General features: G+C 37.7%; 1 protein-coding gene across 2 annotated transcripts; it reads left to right on the plus strand.

Annotated features, from left to right (window-relative positions):
* Window positions 1-16,081: 16,081 nt before the first annotated feature.
* Window positions 16,082-22,792, plus strand: LOC100567672 (vomeronasal type-2 receptor 26). 2 transcript variants are annotated; one of them, XM_008116560.3, is made up of 4 exons: window positions 16,082-16,215; window positions 17,918-18,145; window positions 20,148-20,274; window positions 21,893-22,792. In XM_008116560.3, exons 2-4 carry the CDS (start codon window positions 18,068-18,070, stop codon window positions 22,789-22,791), a joined length of 1,104 nt encoding a protein of 367 aa, XP_008114767.3. In that variant the 5' UTR covers window positions 16,082-16,215; window positions 17,918-18,067; the 3' UTR covers window position 22,792. The 2 variants fall into 2 exon arrangements, with proteins under 2 accessions (XP_008114767.3, XP_062813534.1); XM_062957464.1 differs by lacking the exon at window positions 16,082-16,215 and having other exon boundaries at window positions 16,597-18,145.
* Window positions 22,793-23,797: the final 1,005 nt, after the last annotated feature.

Consider the following 23,797-nt stretch of genomic DNA (forward strand, 5'->3'; position numbering starts at 1 on the left):
TGTTTGCTTGCTTGCTTTTTCACCATAGGACATTGTTACTTTGCACACATTTCCATTGTGCCGACATAAATTTCATTGAAGGCAGGCATCTGTTGCACCAGTTGAAATTTCAAAAATCTCAACAAGACTAGATTTTTTATTAACACATTTCACTTCTTTAACTTTGAACTTAAAACAGCATCACACTGTCCACATTTTCCACTAAACTGTCATAAATTTGGAGAAACATATTTTGTTCAAGTTTCAGCATGGTATAATACTTTAGGAATTGTTTCAGAATATCAAGTGTGCCGTTCCATGGTACCAAACCACAATACTTTGTAAGGATTGAAATTACAATGAATGACACAACAAAATGGCTCATTCTCATTTAGATTTGCTCTAAAGAAAGAAGAATAGAAACCGACCTGATTAAAATTCATGTGCCATGAGACGGCCTCCTGGTGAAGAATCAGTTCTTGGTTTGGTAAAATCCTTCCTACTTTCACACTGGAGAAAGATTGATTTGGGAAAGTAACCCAGTTGATAAGATCAAATCCAGCTGCTAATTCACCGTTCTTATCAAAGGAAATAAAGTCACCAGCACTGTTGTTAAATGAGATGTCCTTGAGGAAAGAATGAAGCTAAATTTTAAGAAATCAAGGATATATTTTACAAGATATATGGAAACAGATATCAGTGTTTATAGATTATGAAGCAAAAGCTTGAATGGGGTATAACATGACCATAGAATCAATGGAATTTGACAGAAATTAAACTATAAGGGCTCAATGCTATGGAATCATGGGAACTGAAGTTTAATAAGGTCTTCAGCCTTCTCTGCCAAAGGGTGCTGATGCCTTAATGACCTACAAATCCCAGGATTCCATAGCATTCAGCAGTGGCAATTAAACTGATGTCAAAATGCATTAAGTCTATAGTGTAGATGCTTAGGCGCTTAGGCGATCCCTCGTAGTTCAAGGATGATGATCTACTGTCTCTGTTGTATTTTTCTTGGAAGATGCTTGTGCGTGATTTTTTTTTTAATGTGTGGAGGTCGGTGCATGGCCGATCAACACATAGTCTTCACAGAGTAAGGTCCCAGCAGTGGTGTGATTAACACAACAGGAGTGGTTTCTCAGTCTGTTGCAGCCTTTTTCTGCCTTCACAGCTGTTGTAACATGTACTATGTTATCCTCCGCCTGCTCCGCCATTGAGGTCTTAGGGTCTTTGGATTGTTCTTAGTCTGGATCATCCCCTGTGGCCACTCCTGGGAGTGCATGACTCCAGTGGTTGTGCCCTCAGGTTCATTGGAACACGCAAGCCCCCTCACCACGGCAAGGTGGCAGTCCATCGAGGGGGATGGAGTGTAGATGCACCCAAGTTACAAGCCAATGTAGTAAGAATTTGATGCCACCTTATGAGCAGGAGTTGAAAAACACCCCAAAATCTTTCATTGGTGCCAGTAAAGTACTCCGATCTTCTAAGACCTTTTGTTGCTGAATCAGCCTTGGAGTGTTACAGTTATGGGTTGATTCCTCACTATCTTTATGATGTTCCTGCACTTCTGGTGATTATCCTTGTTTTACTCCACTTCAGGCAAAGTTGGGAGATTCTCTCAAGTTTACTTAATACTATAAAGCAGTGGTTCTCAATCCATGGGTACCCAGATGTTTTTGGCCCTCAACTCCCAGAAATACTAACAGCTGGTAAACTGGCTGGGATTTCTGGGAGTTGTAGGCCAAAAGAATTTCTGGGGACCCCAGATTGCGAACCACTTCTATAGAGTATCCTGTTATTTTGGAGTAGTGTGGACACTAAAGAAAGGTTCTTTGTCCACATGAGATATTGTTCATCAGCCAGGAGAAAACCAGTATTGCAAGTGTCACCACTCCCAGCTGACCATCCATCCAAGCTTCTGGACATTGTGAGCACCTTGTTCTGAAATCAACGGAGATGCCCATGCAACCAGTGAGAAGTTAGGGAGATAGGCCCTGTTTTTTTACTGGTTGAACATTAGCCTCTACTGATGTCAAAATGGGATGCCCACAATTGCCAGGAGCTCATACGGAGTTCTGTGGCCAGCTGGAAACAGAAGATAAGGTGATGGCCTTGCTAGTCAATGCAGACTTGTCCTGGCTGAACTGTGTGGATGCCAAACTGCTACCACAGATAGTTCTGCAAGGTACCCTGGGCCAGTTCTGGGCCCAGTCGAGATCATTTCTACTTCAGACTGACCATGGATTTACAGTCCAGGTAGACCTGTCCTATATTTCCCCACTGAATATGAACTTCCTACCATGTTTCCTTGAAAATAAGACAGTGTCTTATATTAATTTTTGCTCCCAAAGATGCGCTAGATCTTATTTTCAGGGGATGTCTTATTTTTCCATGAAGAATTCACATTTATTGTTGAACAAAAAAATGAACATTTATTATATACTGTACAGTAGTTGTCATCACAAACCAGCATAATCAGACAAACTGTGAATCCTATCAAGAATTTCTTGTTACTACCAATATTTCCATGCACAACACTCTATAGTATGTACATTTACTGATCCTGCATGCTCTGGTGTTCTGTTTGGCGAGCATGCTTCCCAACAAAAACTTTGCTAGGTCTTACTTTCGGGGGAGGCCTTATATTTAGCAATTCAGCAAAACCTCTACTAGGTCTTATTTTCTGTGGATGTCTTATTTTAGGGGAAACAGGGTATGTATTCACTATGTATTTCTCCGGTGGATATAGGCCTCTACTCTAATATATTAAATAGTGATCCTTTTTTAAACTGGACAAAAACATTAGCCTCTCGAGCTCATTGAATTGCCCATCCAGTCACAATCTTAACACATTATCCTACTGCCGAAATCTCTTTCTGCCATTCAGTTTTCTCTCCAGACCCCTCTCTTTTAACAGTCCTAGGGCTGTAGTAGGCTAAACCACAGGAGACAGTGGACACTGGCTTTGCCATCATGGAAAACTATCAAATATTATTTTATCTGATTTCAGTGGGATAATACCTTCAGTTAAACTGGTGGCAAAAAGAAAAGGCAATAAGGAAATATATATATAATACATTTTGTATGCTCCATCAAATGTGTAGTCTCAAAAATTAAATTATTAATTGTTGGGGAGATGGTTGAGCATCATTACCTGCCAAGGTTGAAGATTTGGAGAAAGTCGCCTGTATTCATTCATCACAGCTGTGGGCTTACGCTTCAATATCTTATGGAGAGCATGTGCAATAGCATAGACTGCATTATAGATACTGTAACTTTTACCTGTCATGCCCATTTCAAAAAGAACTCTAGGAAGCCTCTCCAGGTTTTCCTTCCCAGTGCAGTTAACACTGAATTTATTAAAACTGATTAATGAGCAACTGAAGACGTCTTCCCAGAAGATACTTAAAAAATTATCACCTTTTTGTGAGCCAGTGTGTAGCATTTGAAGGAATTTCAGAAATCCCATCACTTCGTGGGTTTGAATTGCAAATGATAATGTACCAGAGAAAGCTTGTATATTGAATGCCTTTTGCATTGTCTCTGTTGAGAAATCCCATTGGGCTGTCATAATCCACACTTTTCCAAAAGCAGTATATGTCGTACCTTCAAACATTGAGTACAAATAAATAAACCATTTCAACCATGTTGTTGTCTGTGGCTCAGCGTTAACGATGATGACATTAATTTGTGGATTGGTTAAGGAAGCAGCTTTGGCTTGGATTCTGCTCAACGATCCTACTGTCTCCGTAACTTGAGATAGGCCTGGCGTTTTTTCACTGAAAGCAGTACAGATTCCATACTGTGAAAACATTGAAGTCAATGTCTGCACAAATATTTCTCCATCATCATTGTCCAATACAACAATCCCCACCCATGTCCACTGGAAATGCAAAAGCAGCTGGACAATTCCTGTGTACTGGTATATTTCATTGGGGACCATTCGGTAAAAAGCAGGAAGCTGTGCTTGAACTCTTATTGCTGGAGCTAATACACTGTAGGCAATCTATGAAAAATAAATGTATTAATTTTTTTTCAGGATAAATGCCATATCTTGTGATGGACTTAATAATTTACCACAGATTTCTGCTGAGATGGCAAATTTCAATATATACTTGATTTGTAACATATGGACTCATGTATAAGTTGACCCGATGTATAAATTGAGGGGTGATTTGGGGGCCAAAATTATGACTTTTGATACAACTAATGGTTAAGTCAAGTGTCTTTCCATGGAGCGGTGAATTAACTTCCCTCCCCCACGCAGCTGGGGGCAGGAAGTGCTTTGCCACCCCCACTGATGGAGAGACAATTAGCTCTCCATAAAATAGCTCCAGAAGGAGTATTATCTGGAGAGTGGAGCTGCAGTTGTTACCAGATGCCCTCTGAGTTCAGTTCAACCAGCAAGCTGATCCACTCACCTGCCCAGTAACAGTATAATTAATAGTTTGCCTTCGGGGCTGAGTAGGAATTCTCCACCCTCCTCTGTTCTAGTGGGGCTTTTTGCCTACCATATACTGTTCATAAAAGGGCAAATTGGGAAGGTGCAATTTTAAATAGGACACATGCAGAAAATTGCACGGAATTGCACTATGTTTGTGTGTAGGCCAGGAACGGAAACCCTCCCCTGTGGTTCAAATAACCAAGGTGAGGGTGAACGGAAATGGCCTAGGAACGGGAGAGTCTGGCTTCAATAAATCATTGGGGAAGATTTCTCCATTACATTTCCCTTAGTGGTCGCCCAGAATTATTTCAGCCAAGAACCCAAGTGTTTCACCCAAATTAGCCGAGGAGTAGGTCTGGGGTGGCCGCTACTTTGGCTTTATCCACACCAAGTTCAGGCCACACTTTAGAATTATCTACAAGTTATAAAATTTAATTTGGTAATATTAATAAAAGTTGCCCATAGTATAACCCATATTTGTTGTATGGTCTCGTTATTTCGGGGATTGGATAGCAAGCACCAATGCCACAACAAGGGGGGCAGCTGCCTTGGCCACCGCTGCTATTTTCTGCCCAGGGATTCAAAAAGGCAAGAAGTGGTACTATGACAGAAAGAGTAAAGCCTTTTGGTGCTTCTTTTAGGTTCTCTCGGGGTGGACTAAAATCTCACCTATCATCACTTTACTCAGAGCAGCAGATGGTTCCTTTTTTTGATAGTAATAAAGGTACAGTACTTACTTTGACCCCTTGATAAGTCAACCCAGTCTTTTGGGTTGATTTTTCAACTTAAATTTCTAGATTTATTCATAGGTATATACAGCACACAGGTTTCATTCTTACTGTATATGTATAAAGGCTTCAATAGGAAGCAAAGTATTTGATGTTAATTCTATAACATTATCAGTGGTCATTAGAGCAAACCTGTTAATGCACCAGCTTTAGCTTTCCAGTTCCTGGCATCATGAAGTTTGAGATAGCCTTAACATGTCAGAAAAATACAGGGGTTTTATTACTCCACTCATTTTTTTCCTTGTGTAATATCAATATGTGTTGTATGGCATCAAATTGTGCTTTTTTGTGCATTGCTCTGAGTCCCCTTCAGGGTGAAAAGCGCAGCATATACATATGGCAAATAAATAAATAAAAATAAATATTCAGTTACCTGTGGAATTTTGTAGGTGCCCAAAAGAGTAGCCATATGAAAGGAGATTTCTGATTCAAGTCCTCCAATTACTGCTATCAAATTCTTTCTTGTATCACATTTGTAGTTAGGGACAATTCTTTCTGGGCTGGAAAGAAGTTTCAGGATGTTCTGATGAGTTATCCTTGCACTTCTGTAACTATCATAGATCTCAAAACCCAAGCTTACATTTGAGAGAATGTTTGGGTTCTCATTGATTTCCTTTACAGCAAATTCCAAGGAAAGGACATGCAGATAGTTCTTTGGTGTTTGCCTAAAGCAAAAATTATATTATACATTAATTCATGTATAGTATGTATATGCCACAGTGCAGCCGAAAGATTTTTAAAGTGGCTAACATAGGAAAGACATTCATTGCAACCTTTCCTGAAATTGTTTTGCGTGTTTCAGTATATTATCATAGCAATCTATATTTTTAAAATGAAATCTACAGATCTTTAATAAAACTGAGAGAAAAATAAGCAAGAAGAGATAAATCAAATTACTGTAGTCTTTCCCAGCTTTTGGCCACATTAATATTCTAAACTTAAAATGAAATAATAAAGAAGTAATGGAACAGAGAAATATGTAGAATTTAGAATAGTCATGAAGTAAATCATCAATACAAAATTATTCAGAATAAGAACATACTTTTATAATCAGTTATAAAATTTGAATAAGACAAAAATAGTCATATTCACACTGGTTTGGGAGATATACAGTAAGTGCTTGTCTGTTGTATTCATTATATGATCTGTCTATTCTACATAACATTATAGAGCAAAATTATTTCCTTACGCAATTTCATCCACTTTACTTGTTATGGGATGTTCAGTGAAAGATACTTCCTCAAATATACAGATAAACTGAGTAGTAATTGCTCCAATTATGAAATCTCCTATCTGATAATACTTTGCTGGGAGATAAAAGGGATCAGTTATGGTACCCGCAAGGGAGTGTGAAATGCATTCAGTAGGATGCATCTGCAGCCAAAGAAAAAGCAGCATCAGAAGAAACACCTCTGCCATTTACAGGCAAATATTTATAATATTCACTTTCGGTCTTCTACCGTCAGCCTGCATGCAGCACCTTTCCTTCAGTGGCTCCAGATTCTTTGGATATTGGGAAAGTTGTATGGATAAGGAAAATACAAACTTGTCTATTCACATTATGTTCCCCGAGACTTGAATACTACAGGAATATCTTATATATACTATCAGAATGTGCTATTGATTTCAGCCTTGGAAAATACATCTGGGGTTTAGTGTAAGAGAAAATGAATACTGATAATTGTTCCAATTATATCATAAAAGCCATATCCTTTGGAGTAATGTGTTTTGCGAAAGACCAGTTGAAGCACAAAAATAGAGGAAAACATGTTTGTCATATCTTTCCATAGCATACAGAGCAAAACAACATGCATGTATTCTTGGAAAGATAGGCCATTGCAATCCGTTGACCTTACTTCAAGTATGTCTGCTCTGCAAGTCTAAGGATGCATCTGTACTGTAAAATTAATGTCATTTAACAGTGCTTTAACTATCATGGCTCAAAAGTGTGGCTATTGGGAGCTGTAGTTTTACAAGGTCTTTAGCCTTCTCTGCCAAAGAGTTCTAGAGCCCCACCAAACTGAAGTATCCAGGATATCATAGTATTGAGCCATGTTACTTACAGTGGTGTCAAACTGGATCGGTTTTACAGTGTAGATGCATTTCAAGTTCTGAAGTCATGAAAAAACATTATTTGAATTAGTCCCATCAAAATTATTGAGGTTTTCTTGTAAGCACACATAGTATTGCACAGAAAAGGAAACATGGATGTTGGCCCTGTGCGACTACTGCCATATGGAAAAGAATCAGAGCAATATAATATGTTCTGCATGGATGGAAAAAGTTTTAAAAGCTGACCTGGGTATTAGAGGAATCATCACACTCCTTGATTCGTATTGGTATATTTGAAAAGCCCACCAAAATACACAGGAGTTATCAAGAAGGCTCATGAACAGCTCTGTGCTTTGTTGCAAAAAACATATGTACACCCAGCTTTCCCTTTGATCCTCGTTTTTTGGTGAGCTGATATAGAATCATATAATAAATGCAGATATACTGCAAACACAACATGCAGGCAGATACTTTCACATTTAGCCAATGATCCTTGGAACTGATAGAAATGCGTAGAGCTGACAGCCAAAATTCCATCTCAGAGACTCTTACCTGACATTTCACAAATAAAAACTGCCAGGAGCCAAAGAAAGAGATCAGTGAAGAAGCCAAAGGCACATCAGCCGCTCCCACTGCTCCCTATTCATCTAGGACCTCTTCACACAGGCCCAAATTCGGTGGTGGTGAAGGGTGTTTTGTACTTTCACCACAGAACCCAACAGCTCCCATCACATGGGAGCACAGGAGAAGTCCCAGTAGATTGTAGGAGGGCAAATGTGGTTCTATCCTGGGCCGATTCTGTTCAACATTTTATTAATGACTTAAATGAAGATTTAGAAGGCATGATCATCAAGTCTGAAGATGACTCCAAATTGGGAGGGATAGCGAATACTTCAGAAGACAGGAGCAGAATTCATCTTAACAGATTAGATGGGCTGAAACTAATAAAATGAAGTTCAACAGGGACAAATGCAAGATACTTTTGGAAGTGGGGGGGGGGGGGCTGAAAACAGGACCCAAAATGGCACGGGGTTTTGCCATGTCCCACACCCCTACTGGTAAATATTATTCTCTAAAGCACATAGTACGCCTGATCCCAAACTTCCTTGAATCTTTCCTCAAACCAAAAATTCTCCATCCATGAATCATCCATAAAATCACCTTTTCCTTAACTCCATTCTAATTGCAACACTTTCAAAAGCATACGCAAATAGCTGTTCTCCTCTGGCAACCTACATACTTTAGCCTTTTAACTGATTCAAACCTTTCCTTTCCTATTCCTTTGATTTAACTACTGTCCTTAAGACTTTTATTTGCACTTTTAAACTTTACACTTTTACTTGTTTCTTTTCCTATTCCATCCAACAATGAATCCATCTCCCCTGGACATTTATTTTTTATAGAATGGGGACTTTCCTGTTCCCTCATCCTCAGCTTTTTTTCTTAAGTTTGATCTAGACCTTTCTGCTTTTCCAGTTAGCCATACTGAGCATCTACCTCACTGCTCTATGTAACTCTAACACATTTCTGTTTTATGTTAAGAAATCACTCTGCTTGCTATGCCAAATATGTCATACTCTGTCTTCACTGTCAGAAATCCTGCTAACTATGCCAAATATGTCATGAATACTTTTTAAACATTAAAAATATTCTTTCATTCCATTCTCAGTGAGACAGAGTATATCAGGCACCTTACTGAGAAAGAAGTAGACACACACAGACTATATATCACTACATTGGTTACAAAAACAAAGGGGATATTACATTACTCAGCATTCACACACATATAAACATTCACTCCACATGCATACTTTCCATCCCTTCTTCAATCTCCTGGAGAAGAGAACCAAAAGTGGGCCAAATTGTGTTCACAAATCTGCCATTCTCCAAATACACCATCCTCTTCTGTCCCCTGGAGAAAGCGGTGGGTCATCAGACTCTGCTATCTGCTACATTTTTGGATAGTAAAAGGGTCTCTTATATTGCAATTTTTTGCTGTAGTTGTACCAAAAAGTTGTAAATGACTGATAGGTTGTTTTCCACCTAAAATAGGCTGATTCTATCAGTTTCAGACAGATGTCAGTTTTCCTTCTTAAATAGGGTGCATTGTATTTGCTTCCTTAAATTAAAGAATCATTGTTTTTGACTATGTAAACATGTTGTTTTCACCTCAAGAGTTAATCATTGTCTATGGTCATGTCAGCAGTTCAGCAGTTCATGAATTCTTTACCTTTTTTCAGTTTTCCATAATGCCATTACTCTTAGGATGGTGTCTTCAGTTTTTGCCAGAATCCAGTCATACACCTTTCATTCAGTTTCATTGAATCCACATATCATATTTATCACATTCTCAATAGAAAGGAATTGAGACCCTGCCTTCCAGGCCAATCCACAGTAGGTAGCGTGCCCAAAAATGAACAGATATGAATGCACATGGACTTCACAGACCATCTGGATCAGACCTGGGCAGACTGAAACAACTCTTGAAAATACAGTTAGATGTAAAACTGTCAGTACACTATGAGTAAGACTGGAAAAGGATAACAACATTGCAATTAGACCATTGTGGTGGGCAGCTCCAACTAATCCACCTTTGGTAATATCATGAATTGATAGTGCATAGACATCAGTGTCCATCAGAAACCATTAAACCTCTCTATCAAAGCACCTAGACCTATGTGTTATAATTGTCCTAAATCACAACATTGCTGGTATGTGAAATAAGTTAAAATGGGCCCAGTCAGTGAATACATTAATACACTTATTTGCAAAGATGTAATAGATCTCCTCCCTACAAAGTCTTTACTGCACTGTCTAGAACTGCAAAACCATTACAGTTGTACTAGGGGATCAATAAATTATACAAAAATTAGTAATTCTGATGTGACAAGTTTTACTTCTTTTAAAAATTCAAAATTTGGTATGCAGTCAGCTTATTTCATGGGTAGAATAGCTTCACCAGTTTGTGGCCCTCTTTTCTCTTTAAAGCACTCATACATTCCCTAAATCTGTCCTCTGGAGCAGATGTTGTGGTGGTATTGGGGCATTTAAAAGTGGAATGATGAAGGAAAACTTTTGTATGTGCAAGTCTCGTTATGTCACATTCGACAAAAAGGTCATTCAGGTATTCTAGGGTTTCCTCAATCATCCATTTGTTCTTTGTCTAGATCTTTATTTAGACATTGTCAAAAGATATAAAAAACATTTTCTCTTCTGTCGCATAACTTAGTTCTACAGGTTTATCATACTTGGTCATACTAAATCCATGTACTCCTACACTCATTAAGAAATAGAAATTAAGAAATCTCAACAAAAAAGTAAAACATTTCTCTGAGTCCCCTTGGGGAGATAGGGTGGGTTATAAATAAAATTTATTATTTATTATTTTTACACTTCTGTGCATTCAAAAACAATTTTCACCACACTTAAGGATGTGACCTTGAACACTGTAATTATCTCATAATACTAGAAATTAAAATTACCCTTCATCATGTTAGTTCTCTGTAAATTTTCTGTCATCTTTTCAGTTATCTATAAAAAATGGGCAATTGAAAACAAAAGAGACAAGAGGACAGACAGGATTATGTAAGTTAATCTTTTATTTTGCCATAAAAATGTAATACCACTGAAGATGAGTGCTATATTTGGGACCTCAGGATCTTCAAGGGCTGTTTGCTCTGCACTTTAAGGAATCAATCCAGAATGTAATTCCGTGACTAATACAGGGGTTGGAAGACGTGATCTTCCAGACCACATTACATGAGAAAATCCTTGGTTCAAAAATGGATAACAGCATGCATAATATAAAGAGAGAATTGATATGAAAATGCCTAGGAGGAAATATGTGTATTTTATTAAAAAAAATGTATGATAAATGCTTTTACCAGGAGAAATTATTGAAAAGTGATATTTTAAGAAAATACTTTAAATAATATTTTACTTTGATTTTTGCGTACATATTTTTAAACGTTGAACTGATGTAGGATAGCATAAGATAGATTTATGATTGAATGCAGGCACATCTAACTTTTACCAGTTAATATTAATCTGATCTGTTCATATATACTGTTTAACAACAGTTAACCAAACAAACTTTGAATTTCTCATTAGAGTTACATGCCATGGAAGGTTTCCTCCTGATACAGGCTCTGTTTTGGATAGTATTGCTGCCTACAACTGAATGCACAGGACTCACTGCAAAGTGCAACATGGCTGATTTATTCCAGATCCCATACAAATACAGTGTAAGAGGAGACATAATCGTTGGAGAGATTACTACACAGTTTGAGAGCATATTTCAAACAATGTCCTTCAGTCAACACCCCAAGTTGATAGACCAACTCATGTAAGGAAATACTTTGTTTTTCTGCTATGTATATTAACAAATCGAAACATATCTTTCGAATATATTCCTCACAGTTTAATCTTCCTAGTTCTTTCTGCCTTTCTCCTTGTACTTTTACAGTAAATGCCAATACTAATGCAGTAACAACGTATTTGAGAGAAAGGGTGATGGTGGTGGTGTCCATCTGGACAGGGCTTCAGGCTGAATCTGGCTCAATTAAGCTATCCAGGCTGCCCCAAAGCCAAGGTTACTCCAGTTTTAAGCAAACTTTGGCTAACCCCCTGACTTCTCCTAAAGCAGGGCAAAGTTGGTTTAAAGTGTGCATGCTGAGGAGGATGGGATGCTTACCAAAAAGCCTATGCCAATAGTCTATTTGCAGCGAGTACAGGGTTTTTGGCTCATGTAGACAAGTCTTTTTTAACAGGAAGATTTTTAAGGATATTTGCTGGGAACTGGTGGTTTTTTTTGTTCTTAATACCATGTGTGTTCACCATCCTTCATCTCATCAGAAGCCAAATTTCATTTCTCCTTTAATAACACTTTATCCAATCCCATTCTTCCTTTAGTGTGTTTATTTATTCATTTATCACTTGTAGTTTTACTAGAGGCATTTCTTTTTACTTTCCATCTGGGTTATGTGTTTTCCTTGCATCAGAAGAGCTGAGAAACATTCAATTAAAGATGCCAAGAGTTGAAACTACAACTCCCCCCCCCCCCCTTCCAGTCTAAAATTGAGAATTGGGGAAAATTGAAGAATTTGGAAAATTTGCAATATTCAAAACTGTGATTTTTACATTACTATTGAAAGGGAAACAACTCCACATGCTCTTCATCACAATTTTGGGTTTTGTTTTGAATTGATTTTATGGGACAATCAGTATGTATTTTTCCTAAGAGATCAGTGGATTTCTCTTTGCCTAGCTCCACTTGTTGGCCTTCTTATTGTTTGTAATATTATTTATTGTTTATTATATAGCCTAAATAATTTTAAATATATGACATTAGTAAATGTTTCCAAAGGACTATATCTCTGCAAACAATATAGTTCACAAAGTGGCATTTTCTGAAAAATTATTTTGGCTGATGCATCCTAATATGTGTCTGTCTAGCTTTCATGTGTCTTGTAGTATAGTGGCTTATCATTTATTTAAAGCTAGCTATGCATATTAATATAAGGCTATTTATTGCGTGCATTATATTACTCTTTCTTTAGTGCGAAGACAAAAAATTACCAACATGTCCTTGCTTTGGTCTTTGCGGTGAAGGAGATCAATAAGAATCCAATCCTTTTACCAAATATCAGCCTAGGGTTTCATATCTATGACACTTTCAGTGCTAGGATGGCTCATCATAACACGTTGAAGCTTTTATCTGCTCAAAATAGGATTGTTCCCAATTATATCTGTGACAGACAGTATAATCTGGTATCCGTCATTGGAGGACAAAGTTCTGAAATTTCTCTTCACATGGCTACTATCTTAGACATCTACAAGATTCCACAGGTACAATGAGTATGTAAACCATAGAATTTTTCATTTAAGTAAAAAAAAAAGTTTAATAATTATTTGATACATTCCAACAATTAACAAAATTTTTGCGATGCATGTCTTATTTCAATATACATAATACCAAAAGTAACGATCCTTTGAAATGTATCACCCACCCCCCTACCCTCCCCCCGTTCCCCCCTCCCGCCGGAACAGCAATTCAATATATTATCATTGTATCATTTTAACTGTGTGGAACGCCTGGTTCAAGGTGGTGTATTTTTCGTCTCCATCTATTTTGTCAATTAGGACTGACCATTTCCTGAACAACTCTTGTTCTTTTAGGCTATTTGTATATTTTCTTTTCCTTTGATTAATGAAATCATTAATTATATATTCTGATATATAAGACCACCAAGTTTCTACATGCCATTTAAGTTAAGTTTTTATTTCATTGATATTTTCTGGACTTTCTGTCTGTCTCTTATGTCTCATTTGGAAAAAAGAGAATCTGGATGGGGAATTCTTAGGGTATTTAGTTAAAGCATGGCAGGCGGAGATATAAGCCAATATATACTATAATTCCTGTCTAAAAGTGGGGTTTTTTTTCATTTTAGATTGGCTACTCCATTTTAGCACCAGTGATTGGTGTTAAAGAAAAGCTCCCTTCCTTCTACCGCATGGTCCCTGGTGAAAAATGGCAGTACATGGGAATTGTTCTTCTCCTTCTGCATTTTCATTGGACTTGGATTGGAATCATAGCATCACACGATGACAAAGGAGAAAACTTTGTGCAAACAATATTGCCAATGCTTTTCCAACATAAGATCTGCACATCTGTGATTGAAAGGACACAATCTATAGCAGATATTTTAGAGAATTCCCAGGTATTACATGACATCTTAGCTATTGCAGATTCGCTAACCAGTTCTACTGTCAAAGTATATATCGTAAATGCAGATTTCATTACTGTATCATGCTTGGAATGGCTGATATATCTTTATGAAACAGTATCAGGCATTATACAGTTATCGAGAGGCAAAATGTGGCTTATGACAGCCCATTGGGATTTTTCATCAGACATGTTTCACAGAAATTTTGATATACGTGTCTTCCATGGTGCCTTGTCTCTGGCGAGTCACTCAAATGAGGTGCTGGGATTTGCAAAATTCTTGAAGGAACTCCATCCTAACTCGCCAAAAGGAGATGGCTTTATCAAAATAATCTGGGAGCAGGCATTCAACTGCTTGTTTTCTGATTCTGAAGAGGCAACAGAGAATAATATTTGTACTGGTGAAGAAAAACTGGAGATGCTCCCTGGAACTTTTTTTGAGACGAGCATGACTGCCCAGAGCTATAGCATCTATAATGCAATCTATGCCATAACTCATGCTTTAGACAAGATGCTCTCATCATCTACATCTAAACTCAAAACAACAGCAAATAGACGTAGACTGCTTGCCCAGAATCTGCAATCTTGGATGGTAATGTTTCTAATTGTACAGATTCTGCCATGTCTGCTCTAGCATCTGGTTTTGAGAATCTCAAAAAACCAAAATTGCTACAGAAACTATTGCATGCTTACCGTAGTTTTATGGCGATCACATGCAATCCCCCCCATTTCCAGACAGTTCATAGATAAAGCAACGGTTCAAAGCAGATATATGGTAGTGCAAAAGGGGCCATGGGTTGCATCATATGACACAAGAGGACCTCTGCCTCCTGCCCATACTTCTTCGTCTGTGAACTGTCTCTGAAGTGTAGGGAAACAGGGGGAACTGGAGCTAGTTAGAAAGTATCTTGTGAGCTCTTGATGCATGTAGAAATGTGAGAAAGGAGGGGAAAACACATGGAATGGGATCTGTCAAATTTGCCCATGTTGAATCGCATCAGCGATGTGGAGTAATGGGAGTTCCCCTATCAAGAATTGACATTTTTATCCCAAAATATTTCTTCATGAGCTTGGCATGGAATTTTTAAAAATTCATTTACTGATAATTAGTAGAAATACCACAATTTTAAGATATCACCACTTTGTTTTCCCTGTTATTTCTCCTTCACAGTAATCTTGGCTTTTGAAATTGCACTACTACTAACCTTTTAATTTTGTTTTCCCTTTTTTAACCAACTACAGTAGATTCTAGTGCCTAGTGCATTTTAGAGTTCCTCCATTGAGAGTAAGGAGATTGGGAGGGAAAGGAGAGAAGCTCAGAAAAGAAATGTCTGCCATAAGAATGATGCCTTCTTTCTCCTCTATGAATGGTTGAGCTAGAAGTGGAAGGGAGGCGATCCTGTATGATGGAGTTAAGTACATTCTCTGTCTTCTTTAAAGACGGAATCCCATACAAAGAAGATGATTCTACATGCAAGGAAGAGAATTTTCTTTGCTTTCCCCCATTTTCTCCAGTTCCATCTGATCAAGTCTCTAGACTTGCATGGAAGACTCTGTGCCTTGTAGAGGTGCGCAATTCAGCTGAAAGGCATGCCATTTGGGGGTCCATTTTTGGCTAAACTCTCATCCTGTTTACCGGGAAGTTACTCGAATCGGGAGAGGTGTTGCCATTTTCATTCAGCAAAGACTTGGCCCATTGGCTACAATGGGAAAATTTAAAGGCTCAATCCTCTGTCACTTTAAGGCCTATCTGTATGAAACATACTTCAGTTTTAGACCCCATTTACAACTGCAAACCTGCCAAGTTTCAAAACAATTAATGAATCTAGTGATATTTTAGAATTATTTTAAGTTTTTACCCTAACTTTTTTTTAAATAAGACAAATAGCAAGAGAGGGTTCTGGGAATTGTAGTCACTAGTTGTGTCCATTCTCAGCCAATCAGAGAATGGACACAACCAGGCTTTTTATTGGCTGAGAAACAGAGAAAGAGAGAGAGAGAAACTTCAACTCCCTTCATGCTCCGAGTGGAACTCAGAGACTTTTCAATGCCTGCCCCATGCAAGTGCTGCTGGGAAAGCGAGTTCCCAGCAGAGCCCTCTCTGGAGGAGGAGCCTAGGAAACTTTCCAAAAAGAAATGGACGGACGCTGCTGCTGCCGGGGAAGGAGAAAAAGACACTGCAATAATCCCATCTTCTCCAGGAGCCCCGCAGCAGACCTCTGCCTCAGGTATATTGCAGACTTAACTCCATCCTCTGTAGGAATCGATAAAATTCAGCTCCCTTAATCCGTTTTGGTCAGCTTTTCAGTTCCCTCCTCCCAATTCTGTTTTTGAAAGTTATACAAAATGGACCAGACCACCGAATATTACATATCATTTTAGTTCAAACTGTTTTGGGCTCAAGCCTAGAGCCTTGCAAACTATTAACTTAATGGTGTTTTATTATGGTAACTTGGTCAATTGGGTTTTATCTTTTTATCATGTTGTTAGCTTTATCTTGTTTTCACCTTGTTGTAAGTCTACTTTGTCCCGTGTTGGGGGGGGGGGGGGATAGAGAGAGAGAGAAAGGAAGGAAGGAAGGAAGGAAGGAAGGAAGGAAGGAAGGAAGGAAGGAAGGAAGGAAGGAAGGAAGGAAGGAAAATGAGAAAAGGGCTGCGACAGCCATTTTGACTCCCAGAGAAAACAATATCTAGGATCCCATCTGCACTGGCCATTTAATTCATTTCAAAACTAATGTCAAACTTCAGTGGCTATATAACAAACGGATATGAAAGCAAATGAAAATAGCCCTAAATTCACATCAGTGCTCTGTGGTTTGTATAATCACTATCTTATCCTTAAATTGGTTCCAGTATTTCCTATGTAATCACCTACAAAGCAAAACCACTTCAATACCACTTTGAAACCATTTTAAACGGTTACTGTTGATTTGCCCTGAGTTTATATTTATTGTTGCATTTCTTCCAGTCACTTCCAACTTATAATTAACGTAAGGTGAACATATCATGGGGTTTTCTCTGCAAGATTTGTCCAGAGGTAGTTTGTCATTGCCAGTTTCTGAGGCTTAGAAAGTGAAATTGCCCAAATCCTAATCTTGAAGTCCAACACTCAAGCCACTGTACTAGTCAACATTTATTCCAAGGTTTGCCATTGCTTTCCTCCAAGGCTAAGAGTATGATGGTATACCCCTTTAATATTAAAAGTATTTCTAAATCACCTTTTTAGCCTTTAGATTCTCCTCCCCCATCACAAAAAATATTCAAAAGACATTGATATGAAAAATGTTGCAAATAAATTTAAACACCCATTTTCAGAAACCAAACATCAGAGAGGGGTAATGATTTTTAATTACTCACAAGAACTTCAGCAGAAATGACCCCAGCCTGACCACTTGAGCAGCAAAAGAGATTATAATTTTGACATGGTCATTGTATCAAAACATTTCAGAAACCATTTCCCTGAACATGTTTGAAAGTTTCTAGGGGTGTTTATTTCTTTGGATTTTAGAAAAGATGAAGAATGAGTGGATGGGATAACTTACCTTTAGACCTCACTAAAATAGATCAGAGATGTTATTCCCTCAATTCAATAGAAAGTAATCTGGTATTTGATTCAGCTCTATTTCATTCACTTGCAAGTCAGGGAAACCATCCCACTTCAACAATTTCCATATCAATCCATCACACAGCCTCTAAATAGAATAATAAATTGGGTCCTTGGTATCCACTAGGGTTTGGTTCCAGGACAGTACCACATCCACCTCCTGTTGGTGGTCACATTGATAGCATTCCTTTTTTTTTTTTTTTTTTTTTTTGGTAAAGTAACTAAATGCTCCCAAAGTCTGATGTTTACAAAAATTGGAATGGGGAAGTCTAACTAATGCCATTGTTGCCTCCTTTCATTATTTCATGTTTGTTTCTCCCTAATTAGATTCACTCTTTTCTAAGGAATATCTCATTCAATAACAGTGCTGGAGACCCTGTGTCTTTTGATGAGAATGGTGAATTAGCCAGTGGATTTGATATAATCAATTGGGTTATATTCCCAAACAAATCTTTTGCAAGAGTGAATGTCGGAAGAATGGACCCACAGGCTTTTCTGGGACCAAAGTTTACAATTGATGGAGAAGCTGTCATGTGGCATAACTCATTTAATCAGGTGAGATACAATGATATCATGAAGATGTAACAATAAGTTTATTGTCTAGTCTTGGGGAAATACTAGCCTAATAGCAAGAACCAGTGGAGGCCATGGGAGGAGGGAAGGGGGTAATCTTCCTATTGTTCTTCATGCAGATTTAAAATCTATTGCAGAGGATTAGGGTCTCCTTCCAAGAGCACGGTGTAAAGATGTGGAGATGGATGATGTTTTTATTAAATTATATTATATAACTATAACTATACCCCTGCCACCCATTTTAATGAGGTTATTATTATATATTTTATATATATCCGCTGCCACCAATATAAATGTTTTATTTAAACGCTACCACCAGAGGTAAAGATGTTTATAATGCGGCCACCAGATGTCAAGGGGATTATCAACTCTTGCCACCACTATTGGAAGATTTAGCCACTAGCTACTCAGAGAGGAGACTTCTATTTTTATTTCTTCTTGTTGTTTATTCTTGATGTGTGTATGTATGACAGAGACTAAGATGTTTGAAGGAAAATAACATTTATTTAGGCACAAGTTTGATAGTTACAATAACTTTTCTTCTTGTTTGAGGCACATTACTGAACAGTTGCAAAGTTATACTGAGGTGTTTCAAAATTTTAAATTCCACTTCAATCACAGAATATCTGTTCCTAGTCAGGAGACAGACTACGTTAAAATAAGTCACCAAACTTATTTTATCCCTGATCTCTTAACTTGGGATCAGCCATCCCTGAGCTTTAACAGAGCCCAAACTACCTAAAATAAGTCACCAAACATATTTTAGAATTGACTCAAATTTCAACCTTTGAGCCACCCTGATCCTCTCAACTGAGAATCAGTCTTAAAGGCACCTTCTCAGGCACATACTCTAAAAACTAACTTTCCCTTTGGTTTACTGACCACAGACTGACTGACTGACTGAGTTTCCCTCCAAATTCTGCTCTCTCTTCAGCTAACCCAGTTGGCTCCACCCCCTTCTCCATGGCAACCAACTCTAAGTGCTCAGTAACTGAAATATTAACCCTTTTTAAAACACAGCTAAACATGGCTTCTGTAAATAAAAAATCACACTTCTTTACACACTGTAGGGAAAGGAAGGTTGGAAAAATTGTGCATGTCAGTTCTGCAACTCTGAAATTATAGCAGGAAATATAGTTATGATCATGCAATATGGAGAGAGTATATTGGATTCACCTATGACCTAACAAGTACCATGCATATATCTAAATCAACATGTATTAGTCAAGGATAAGGTTTGGGTCAAAAAGCATGGATAGTGATGTGTAAGCGGAAAGGATCAGTGACATTTCAGGGACCCAGTTGCCCTGGCTGCAATTGCCATTTTCCTGGTCAGGTCCACAAAAAGATAGAAATGGCATTGCAGTGGAGAAAATAGAGGGAGTCAATGTAACTTGGGTTCTCCTTGAAGAGACTAAGCTTAAAGCAAACTACTTTGAAGTGTAGTTAAATGCCCATTTCACATCTTTAGGAGTTTTATTCATCTGACTAATTCATAATTTCCAAAATCATCTATGTCCTATTCCTAGTTATCTGTTGTAAAGCTCACATCACATTACTGATGAAACGTAATATTGCTGTTAGATGTATGTACAGTAGAGTCTCACTTATCCAACATAAACGGGCCGGCAGAACGTTGGATAAGTGAATATGTTGGATAATAAGGAGAGATTAAGGAAAAGTCTATTAAACATCAAATTACATTATGATTTTGCAAAATAAGCAGCAAAACATCATGTTTAACAACAAATTTGACAGAAAAAGTAGTTCAATAAGCAGTAATGCTACGTAGTAATTACTGTATTTACAAATTTAGTACCAAAATATCACGATGTATTGAAAACATTGACTACAAAAATGCGTTGGATAATCCAGAACGTTGGATAAGCGAGTGTTGGATAAGTGAGACTCTACTGTATCTCATTCCTTCTATTTCATACTCTATACTAATTGTTTGTTTCCTTCTCAACTCTGAATGGAATAGGTGGTGCCTATTTCTCTATGTAATCACAACTGTGATCCAGGTTACAGAAGGCAAAAAATAGAAGGGAAACCATTTTGTTGCTATGACTGTGTTCCTTGTCCACATGGGGTGATTTCAGACCAGAAAGGTAGGAGACATTGTGGCCAGTATTCTACATGATGTTACGTATAGTATTATGAACAATATATTCCTTTTTTCTTTTATATTGCCATGCAAGGTGTTTGGAAAAAAAAGAGACCATGACATTTCCATCATTGTTCCAATTCCATTGAATTGTATACTATGATGTACTACCAAATGTACTGCCAACTCATAGTATATTTAGCTGTGAGTTACTGGTAAATCTCCAAGCCAAACCAGAGCAATCATAATATATCTGCTTTCCTTTAAATTCCTCTAGCTATACAAGAAAATAAAATAAAATTCTTCTTCAACTCCAAACATGCCTTTCAATGACTTTTTCAATGTAGAATGTGGTGAATCTGTCAAGCTCGATATTATCAAATGTCTGATTTTACACAAAGCTTCATCTCTTCTAGTTTTGTTTGATCCTGGTGGAGACAGGGGAAACAAATATAAGAAATTTAAATAAGAGACTTAAATAAGTAAAGTCATGTAACAAAATGTTTGAAAGAAGAAATGTTAATTGTCTGATGCCCTTTTTCAATTATCAACATGGGAGGGGAGGAATCAACTACATTTGATATTTCATTTGTCTATGAATATTTTCTTCCCACTATCCAATGACTCAGTTTTATGGGTTAGATAATTAAGCCATACTCCTGATCAGTATATGCCAGTATCTCCATAGCCAACTGCCTATCTGGCCTGGGGTCTGGCAGGTGACTGTACTGCAAGACCTCAAGCTGGTCTGGCTGCTGAGTTGTTTCTGCATGGCCCAAAAGCATCTAGAACAGGTTCAGTCACCACTGGTGGCCACTGGACATGCAATTGTTGATGAACAAACAACAGTCGGAACCATACATATTGTCTTCTTATCTGCAAAGCACAGAATGATGATGACAAGGTAAGTGCAGGGCCTTCTCGGTGGTGGCTCCCCGGCTGTGGAATGCCCTCCCTGGAGATATCCGACAGGCTCCTACCCTGCTGGGATTCAGAAGGGCCGTGAAAACATGGTTATGTGCCCAAGCTTTTGATGAGTAAATGGCAAAGTTGACATGGACTGATTTAAGGATGTAGAATGAGGATCTCGGACGAATGGAATTAATTATATATACGTTTTTAAGGTTTTATAATGTGTTTTAACAATGTTATTAATAGATCTGTTATTGTTTTGTTTTTATGATTGTATTTTGGGCATTAAATTTTGCCAATTTTTGTAAGCCGCCCTGAGTCTCCTCGGGTGAGAAGGGCAGGATATAAATGTTGTAAATAAATAAATAAATAAATAAGAAAGCAGGATGGATATGTGAGCAGTTGTAGCTACTTCCAAATGGGAAATTAATCCAAAAAGCAGATGACTTTTGGAGCCATGGAGTCCATTCACCCCCAGACCAACTCATATGGCCCATTTAGGTAAGGTAAGGTGAGGTTTTCCTCAAGTGCCATTTAGCAGCTGTTCTGCAACCAGACCAATAATGTTTCTCAAGAACAGATTGAATTCCTCTTTACAAAATGTCTCCTGAAAGTACTTACGTTGGGATAAAAGAAATTTATATGAACATAAGTAACTAATAGGATTCTGGAGGTCACTCGATTTATACAGAAGGTATTCTTTCTTTCAGACCAGGATGATTGTTTGCCATGTCCAGCAGACAAATTTCCAAACAGGAAGCAAGATGGATGCCTACCCAAGACCCTACACTTCATCTCTTTCACAGAGCCTTTAGGAATGACTTCAGCTATATTGTCTCTTTCGTTTGCTCTCATCACCGTTTTTGTGCTAGGAATTTTTATTAAGTACAAGAACACTCCTGTTGTCAAAGCTAATAATCGGAACCTCACATATTGCCTTCTCATCTCCCTCTTGCTCTGTTTCCTCTGTGCCTTGTTATTCATTGGCAAGCCACTGCAAATAAACTGCTATTTACGACAACCTGCTTTTGGTGTCATCTTCTCAGTAGCTGTTTCTTGTATGTTGGCCAAAACTATCACTGTTGTTGTGGCTTTCATGGCCACTAAGCCAGGAACGAAGATAAGCAAATGGGTAGGGAAAGGACTGGCCAAATGTATTCTTCTTAGTTGCCCCCTTATTCAGGTCAGTATTTGTGTTGTATGGTTGTGCACTGCTCCTCCATTCCCAAATTTTGACATGTACTCTCAGGCTGAAGAAATCATAGTGGAATGCAATGAGGGGTCCGTGACAATGTTTTATTGTGTTCTGGGTTACATGGGACTTCTGGCTTTTATAACATTCACTGTGGCTTTCCTAGCCAGGAAGTTACCAGATGGCTTCAATGAAGCCAAGTTCATTACATTCAGCATGGTCATGTTTTGCAGTGTTTGGTTATCATTCATTCTATCCTACCTGAGTACTAAAGGCAAATACATTATAGCTGTGGAGATCTTCTCAATTTTGACCTCTAGTTTTGGGTTATTAAGCTGCATCTTTTTTCCTAAATGCTACATCATTATGCTGAGACCAGAGTTAAACAGTAAAGATCAGTTACTAAGGAAAAAATGACTTTTCTGTCATTTTGAAACTGATATATTTATCCCAGGAAACATATTTATGGATCCCCTCTGTACTTCTCTGCTATTAATTAATATCAATCCTCTGTAGTTCTTTGGTGGATAACTTGCAGTTTTCCAGGAACAAGGACTCCCATCATTGCTTATCGTGGGAGTTCATGAGAGATGCTGATAAACATTATCCAGAGAGCTACAAGTTATGTATCCCCATATTATTGAGCTGTAACGTAATAGTAAATTTTCTTATTTTGTTCTATTAAAAGTGATAGGATGAAACAATATTAATCATATTTCAATTGTGTAAACACATTTTACTGCTATGTAATATTTTACAAAACTGACACGAAGTGAAGTAATTACTCTATACTGTCCTGATGGATGCTATCCTGACAACATGGATAACCTTTGCAAATAAAAGTACTTATGTTTAAGATGATTATTGGAGTTGAGTATTAACATGAGTTTAAACTTATAGATGAAGTGTAACAATTTAGGATAAAAATCAGAAGGTTAGAAATTACCATAGTCATAGAAAAGATACAGTTCATACTTTTTGTGCATTTTAGTTAATAGAGTTTCATTATGTATTATATTGGTGTGTATTTTTCTTTGACTTACTGTGTTCTAAGTGTGTGCAGAATTTTAATAAAATGATCTCCAGATGTTTTAAAAATGAAAGAACATTCTTTATAGGCTGATAGCTTTTGATCCAACTCCAGGCTTGATTCTTATACCCAGGCACTTTGCTTGTTTGTTTGTACAATAAAACCCCAAATACTTTCCAAAATAACTCTGTCCTTTATTTGCTATTCTTCTGATCAAAAGAACCTTTACCATAAAGAATAAGTCAAAAACTTTATAAATTATTGTCTGCATTTTGAAAATGGGTATTCCTCTAACTCGATAATGTTGCAAAGAATAATTCTATTGGAAGTTGACCTTAGGCCCCATCTACACTGTCATATAATGCAGTTTCAAAATGCAATTTAACTGCATTA

The sequence above is a fragment of the Anolis carolinensis genome, chromosome 6, assembly GCF_035594765.1.
Source record: "Anolis carolinensis isolate JA03-04 chromosome 6, rAnoCar3.1.pri, whole genome shotgun sequence".
Classification (NCBI taxonomy): Eukaryota; Metazoa; Chordata; class Lepidosauria; order Squamata; family Dactyloidae; genus Anolis; species Anolis carolinensis.